The 7007-nt window shown below is 52.7% G+C and overlaps 1 protein-coding gene across 2 annotated transcripts in view; it reads right to left on the minus strand.

Annotated features, from left to right (window-relative positions):
- Positions 1-64: 64 nt before the first annotated feature.
- The window catches only part of Plcd1 (phospholipase C delta 1), a 22071-nt gene continuing 15128 nt past the window's right edge, over positions 65-7007 (minus strand). For both annotated transcript variants that reach the window (XM_021171398.1, XM_029481594.1), the window contains exons 4-15: positions 4639-4768; positions 4312-4543; positions 3418-3619; positions 3181-3325; positions 2955-3104; positions 2710-2868; positions 2315-2474; positions 1998-2114; positions 1013-1191; positions 788-920; positions 561-710; positions 65-425 (exon numbers count right to left, since the gene is read on the minus strand). In XM_021171398.1, the coding sequence (XP_021027057.1) occupies positions 340-425; positions 561-710; positions 788-920; positions 1013-1191; positions 1998-2114; positions 2315-2474; positions 2710-2868; positions 2955-3104; positions 3181-3325; positions 3418-3619; positions 4312-4543; positions 4639-4768 (1843 nt within the window). In that variant the 3' untranslated portion in view covers positions 65-339. The remainder of the gene's footprint in view (positions 426-560; positions 711-787; positions 921-1012; positions 1192-1997; positions 2115-2314; positions 2475-2709; positions 2869-2954; positions 3105-3180; positions 3326-3417; positions 3620-4311; positions 4544-4638; positions 4769-7007) is intronic.

The raw sequence follows: 7007 nt of genomic DNA on the forward strand, positions 1-7007 counted from the left end.
CAGAAGGGGTATGCATGTAGATCTTGAGGGACTCCCTGGTGTTTTTGTAAAGAGACTAGAAGGATTTATCTTGTGATTATTATTATTTTTTTTATATAAAAACTCACAACCTAAAGTCAGCTAGGGGTAGGGAAAGAGATGCAGTGTTGTTCCTAACGGAATTGTAGACCACTCCGGGGACTGGACTGCTCCTGGACCCCCAGAGAAGTAGAAGCTCAGGCGATGTGTTAGAGCTGAAGGCAGTTCAGTGGCCTCAAGCTCCGCCGGAGCTGCAACATTGCCAGACAGGTGTGGACACAGCTCCGCCCACTCAGGGCGGACTGCGGCAGACCCCCAGGCTTAGTCCTGGATGGAGATCTTCACAAAGAGAGTGGCTGATGGATGCAGGTCTCCATTCTTAGACAAGAGGTGGACATGGCGGTACCCTAGTGGGAAAGGACAGTTCTGGTCACTTGGGAGAGGATGAGTGAGCTGTGGGTTAAGAGACGCCAGGCCCCGCCCACTACCTCTGGCAGGCTCCGCCCACTGCTCCTTGAAGACTCCTCCCCTCCAACGCTCACCCTGCTTGAGGCTGTTCCAGGGGATAGTACTCTGGCCGATAAAGTCGTTCTTAGAGGAGGAGTCATAATCCTCTACCATGAAACGTACAAGGGCAAGGTCAGGCACTGCTACCGCAAACTCAAACTCCGTGTCCCACCACGGGTTGAAACCTAGAAGAGCAAAATCCGTATCAGCAGCAAGGTCAACAGCACCAGCGCACCTAACCCAGGCCCAACGCATACTATACCATTATTGGTAATAACTGCTGTCTGACGGCTGGCCACATCCTGGCCCACACCGTGGATCTCCACTATCACCTTGGGGTCCACGATAGAATTCTTATTCTTATTGACCTTCGGCAGCTGCTGTCCAGAGATGATCTGAGGAAAGGCGGAGACAATGAGCGTTCAGGGACAGCAGTGAGCAGGAAGGGACCTCCACAGGCTGCTATGCCCCCTGTGTCGGGCCATACCCAGACTCGGAGCCTCTTCGGGGTCCACCAGGGCCCCTGAGTCAGGGCCCGTGAGTTGAAGGTGGTGTCAGGGTCTCTCAGAAAGGCCGGTTTCAGCACATACCCACAACCTCCATTGTCCTGGAAGCAGCCAAGGTAAACGTCCATTTCTGGCCCAGGGGTTTGGAAGTTCAGAGCCACTACAGGTGGAACAGAGCAGTCATCAACTGTGGGTTGGCCCCAGAGTCCTAAAGCCTGCTCAGAGTGCACTAGCATCTGGGTTCCCATGTGAGTTAGAGCAGGATCCAATGGTCCAGTGTCTCCTGCCTTCCAGCATCCTAGCTGACCCACCACACTGAACACATTCTGTGTGTGTGTGTGTGTAATATAGGTGTGTGTCACGAGAGTGTGTGCACATGCATATTTGCATATACTTGCGGAGGCCAAAGGCCTGGCGTCTTTCTCACTTGGTCTTTCTTTTTTGCGACAGGGCTCCTATTGAATCCTCTGGGCTGGCTGGCTGGCCAGTGAGTGGAGCTCAGCCTCTCTCTGCCTCAGTAGTGCTGGTTACAGATTGCCTGTCATCAACCCTGCGCTTTCATGTGGGCCGGGGTCCCAAGCAGGACCTCCTGCTTCGATGGCAGACATTTTGCTGACTGAGACATCTCCCCAATCTCTTTTTGGGGGGTTTGAGACAGGGTCTCATGTAGCCCAGGCTGGCTTCGAACTCACTAAGTAGCTAAGGATAACCCTGAACTCCTGACCCACCCACCCACCCCACCCCCACCTGGAAAGTGCTGGAGTGACAGGTGTGACCTCATTCCCCAAAAGAAAACTCAAAGGGCTGGAGTTCACACCAGACACAGACTTGCTGGCTGGGTAATTTGGCCTGCATCCAAACCTTCTCAGGCCCCCCCCCAGATCTCGAATCCTGTGACCTTCACAGCTGTGGACATCAAGGCCAAGTGCTTTCTCTAACCTCCCTCCAACCCCAGCTGGTTCGTACCAATCTGGCAGCCTCCATTCCACATCTCCACGGGACTGTAGTTGGAGGAATCTGTCCTCCACCCAGCTGGGTAGATCCTGCTCAGATGGCCCACGTTATGGCGGACAAAACTATTTCCTGAGAACGGGTGGAGTCAAGTCATCAGAGAAGGCCAGGGTGGGCTAAGGACACACCTACCCACCCACCCCACCAGCTCTGTCTGGACACAAAGCTGGGAATGCCAACTTGGGACCCTGCAGGGCCGCGTGCATAGGGCAGGCCCAGCCTCAACCAGTCCAGATGGCCAGGATTGTGTGTCTGCACGGACAGGGGCTCACCTGATTCTTGCAGCAGCCGCAGAGCACGGCTCTCGGAGAAGGAAGCCATCTCATAGAATGCCTGCCCAGAGGTGCTAGGACTGGAGAAGCCACCAAAGTGGACACTCTTGCAGTAAATGACCATGTCTGAGAGCTCCGGCACCAGCTTTAGCTTATCCTCCTGGGGGCCGCGGGGAGGCCCAGGTTAGAGCCATAGGTAGGGTAGGACAAGGTGGGCACTGAGCACCAGAAACCCAGACGAGGGAGAGAGAGAGAGAGAAAGAGAGAGAGAGAGACGGAGAGAGGGGGCAGAGGATCTGAATGGCAGCCACAGAAAAACCAAGGCAAGGCAAGTCCCGTGGGTAATGGGGTGCAAGGGCCCAGGGTCGCCCCACCCCCACAGCATCCCCTAGAACCTTGGGCTTGTGTTGCACTTGGCTGCGCACGGCCTCATCTTCCATTTCAGCAGCCTCATCTTCGTCAGACACATCCGTGGCTTCAGGCCCGTTTTCCCCTCCAGCAGGTAGCAGCCCGCCCAGCTTCTTCCCTTTCAATAGGATCTTTTCCTTCAGTTGCTGGGGATGTACGGAGAGACTGGTCAAGACCCACATAGGCCTACAAGCCAGGTTCACTTCCTCACCTTAAGGGTACCACTCCCTACCTCAGGCGAAGGCAGGCTCGTGGTAACCCCATCCAGCGGCTGGTCCAACAGCATGGGCCCCAGGATGGCCCTCAGGTGACGAGCCATGACTCGTTGTTGCTCCAGGCTGCAGTGGTTCTCCAGGGACAGGATGACTGGGTAGGGGGATGCCTAGAAGCCCCAAGATGAGTTAAAAGGGATGGTCCACCCCTTGTGTCCTCTCCTCACTCCCACGGGCATGGCCAACCTTGAAGGCGTAGTCCCGGATGGCCCTGAGCACGTCGCAGAAAAGTATCTTAGAGGTAAAAGTGTAGCCATGGTAGATGATGGGTTCCTGGTTGGGGCCGTCCCAGCAGTCCAGCTCCAGACACCGGCAGCCTTTGCACAGAGCCCTGCAGAGAAAAGGTGACAACTAGGCTAAGACCCTCCAGGTCCCATCCCGGGTCCCACCCCGACCTGCCCCTAACAGTTCCCTGGGCCGCACCGGATGTAGGCCTCCGTGCTGCTGGGTCCTGTGAGCTGGTCCTCCAGTAGGTAGGTGTTGTGGGAAGAAGACACTAAGTAGTGGCTGAGCGGCTGGTTCATGTCCTGGTAGACACGGCGGTGCGCCAGGCTGAAGGCGTTACCGTCAGCAGACAGCAGGTACATGAGGAAGCCATCCTTGGTCATCTGCCGCTGGGCTTTGGCTAGGATAGGAGAAGCCACCATTTTGAGTCAGAGCAAGTTGCCCACCACTGTGGAAAGAGAAGTCTTTTCTCCACTCTGCCTGCCCGCCCAGTCCTCTGCAGCTCTGAGGAGCAGAAGTCGTGATCTCCCGGTGAGACTGTGGTAACAGCGTGCTGAGGCCCTGTCTCTTTTCCTTCCTCCTAGTCTAAAATCCCCAAAGGTGGGGTGTCACCTCCTCTGTGTCCCTAGAGTGCATGGTCCTGAGGACTGATCGCAGGGTCTTACACAAGCACTCTACCACTGAGCCATGTCCCCAAGTCATCCTTTCTCTGTACTTTGAGACTGGGTCTCACTAAACTAAGCAGGCTGGAAGTGTTGAGCAGGCCTCTTCTCTCTGTCATGTGTCAAAGCTGGATCGAAGCTATGTCTAACAAAGAAGGAAGTAGAAATATCCTTGGCTTTGTCAGCACTTCTTTCTATGTCTCAGGGCAGGAATGCTCAATGCCCATTGAGGAAGGGACAGGAGGAAGATGAGGCCCAGACAGGGTTGATACTGATCTTTTTCTCCTATCCACCTGCTTACACAGGAGAGCCACACACTGGTCAGCAACCCTGGGGCTGGCTCCCTGCAGCACGTCTGTCTGTCTGTCTGTCTGTCTGCTGTTCCATCAGAGTCTCCCAGCCATTGGCTCTGTGACTGTTGGGCCCTCACCAGTCTCACTGGGTTCATAGCGCTCAATGAGAGAGAGGGCCAAGGCTGGCCCCGCCTCCTCCTCCCGCTGCTGATGCTGCAGGAATGTCACTAGCTTCTCCACCGACAGGGTATCCGCAGAACCTGCGGCCTCTGCAAAGGCACGGTCGATCTCTGCCCGCTGGGTCAGCATCTTGTAGAAGGTCTCAATCTCCTCATCCTCCAGCGAGTCTGTCTGGGAGTGGTCACATTCCTGCAAACCCAGCACAGCCCACGGGCAGGGCTCAGAGCTCAGAGCTGGCCTCGGGCCAGGCCCACGGCCCCACAGCCACACCGAGCCAAGCTCACCCTGAAGATCTTCCTGGCGTAGCTGTCATCCACCTGTACGTTGAGCTCCTTCAGGAAGTCCTTCACCTCCTTGAAGTTCATCTTGTTATCCTTGTTTTTATCAGCCTTTCGCAAGCAGGAGTGAATCCAGCTGGGCGAGCAGTCAGGAAAACACACAGCAGCCCGATGCCCACCAAGATCCCAGCCACAAGAAGCCGAGGTTGCCCGTGGTCACGTGACCACAAAGCAGGGGCCGAGGACTGGGAGGCCTTCCTTACTACGGGTCTTTCCCCTCCTTTCCCTTGCTTTTCTTGCTTGTTGGTTTGTTTGTTTGGCGCTAGGGACCGAGCAGGGTCTTACACCGCACTCTCCTGCAGCCCTGCATTTACTTTGTATTTTAAGTCAAATGACCTACACCAACCAACCGGTAAACTTGCTCCTTAGTCCCGTTAGGCCTTGAAATGGTGACCCCTCTGTCTCATCTTCTCGAGTAGCTAGGATTACAGGATTGCACCATCAGACCCAGCTAAGGGACTTTCTTCTGTTTGTTCATTATGAAACCTGATGATGCTTGAAAATATTTACTATAAAAAAGGTTCACTGAGGACATTTAGACTACTGAAAAGGAACCCCCAGTCAGTAACTGCCCCGCCCGATCACCTCCCACTGTGCTGATGACAGCCTGGGTTTCTCAGACCTTCAGCCAGCATGCCTCTGGTACCTGAGGCTGGAAAGTGGAGAAATCCCATGCAAACTCAAACCTGTGTGCGCATGCGCGCACACACCACACCCCACTTTCTCCCTTCAGACTCTGAGGAACTGATCGGGTGGACGGTGCTTCTAGCACAGTCCTCACAGAGCACTGAGTCAGACAAGAGGATAAACTTCATGGGCATGTATTAAAAAAAAGACATTAGAGTTTAATTACACATGAAGCAACAGCACAGGCAGCATAAGAGATGTTACATAACTTAAAAAAAAAAAAAGGCTAAGCCCCAGGCCAGGCCTGTACATCCTGTAATCTCAGCACCCAGGAAGGAGGTTGTGGCAGAACAATCAGGAGTTCTAGGTCATCCTTAGCCACATAGCCAGTGCCAGGGTAACCTGAGCAATCTGAGATTCTGTCTCAAAACGGATAAAGCAAAACCAAACAACAACAAAAACCTAAGAAGTGCCAGGCAGTGGTCCCTTTAGTCCCAGGACTTGGGAGACAGAGACAGGTGGATTTCTGAATTCCAGGACAGCCTGGTCTACAGAGTGAGTTCCAGGATAGCCAGAACTGCACAATTTATAATAGCACCCAAATTATTAAGATTATTTGAAAAAAAATTTAAAGTATAAAACTTAAAATTCTGAGAGCCACAAAACATTATTAAAAGAAATGGGAAAAGACTAGGGGCTGGAGAGATGGGTCAGCATACAAGACTATGATCCTCATCAGATGGCTTGCAACCACCTATAACCCCAGCTCTAGGCCTCTGCAGGCACTACACACTTGTGGACACACACACACACACACACACACGCAAATCTTCAACAAGTGGAAAAAGGAGTAATCAAATGTAAAGACATCCGACCTTACCCATGGATTGAAAGACATTTTCATGCTGAAAAGTCTCCAGATTCATGTATGATCCTATCGAATGATGCTGACTTCTTTCCAAGAAATTATCACAAACTGACCTTAAAATACATGTGGGAAAGCACAGGACCCAGACTGGCCAAACCAATCTTGCAAAACAAAGAACAGATGTGGACAACTCACACTTGCTGATTATGAAGCTAACCACGAAGTTATGGGAGATAAGAGAGGGCAGGGATACTGCATGGAAAGACAGACAGATGGACGAATGCACAGAACTAAGTCCAGAGTAAATCCTCATATTCACAGCCAGTGACCGTTCAATGGGAATGCTCAACAGAATAACACATTTTCAGGCCCATGGGCTGGCACAGCAAGCATAGGTCCCTGACAACTGGGTTTAATCCCCAGGACGAATAAGGTAGGAGAGAACCAACTCCCACAAGTTATCCTCTGACCTACACACACACACACACAAGGGACAAGTATGCAAACACACACAATAAATAATGTAATAAAAATAATTATTAAAAAATAAGTCATGGGCTGGAGAGATGGCTCAGAGGTTAAGAGCACTGACGACTCTTCCAGAAGTCCTGAGTTCAATTCCCACATGGTGGCTCACAACCATCTGCAATGGGATCCGATGCCCTCCTCTGATGGGTCTGAAGACAGCAACAATGTACTTACATAAAATAAAAGAAACCTTAGCCAGGCGGTGGTGGTGGTGGTGGCGCACGCCTTTAATCCCAGCACTCGGGAGGCAGAGGCAGGCGGATTTCTGAGTTCGAGGCCAGCCTGGTCTACA

The sequence above is a fragment of the Mus caroli genome, chromosome 9, assembly GCF_900094665.2.
Source record: "Mus caroli chromosome 9, CAROLI_EIJ_v1.1, whole genome shotgun sequence".
Lineage (NCBI taxonomy): Eukaryota > Metazoa > Chordata > Mammalia > Rodentia > Muridae > Mus > Mus caroli.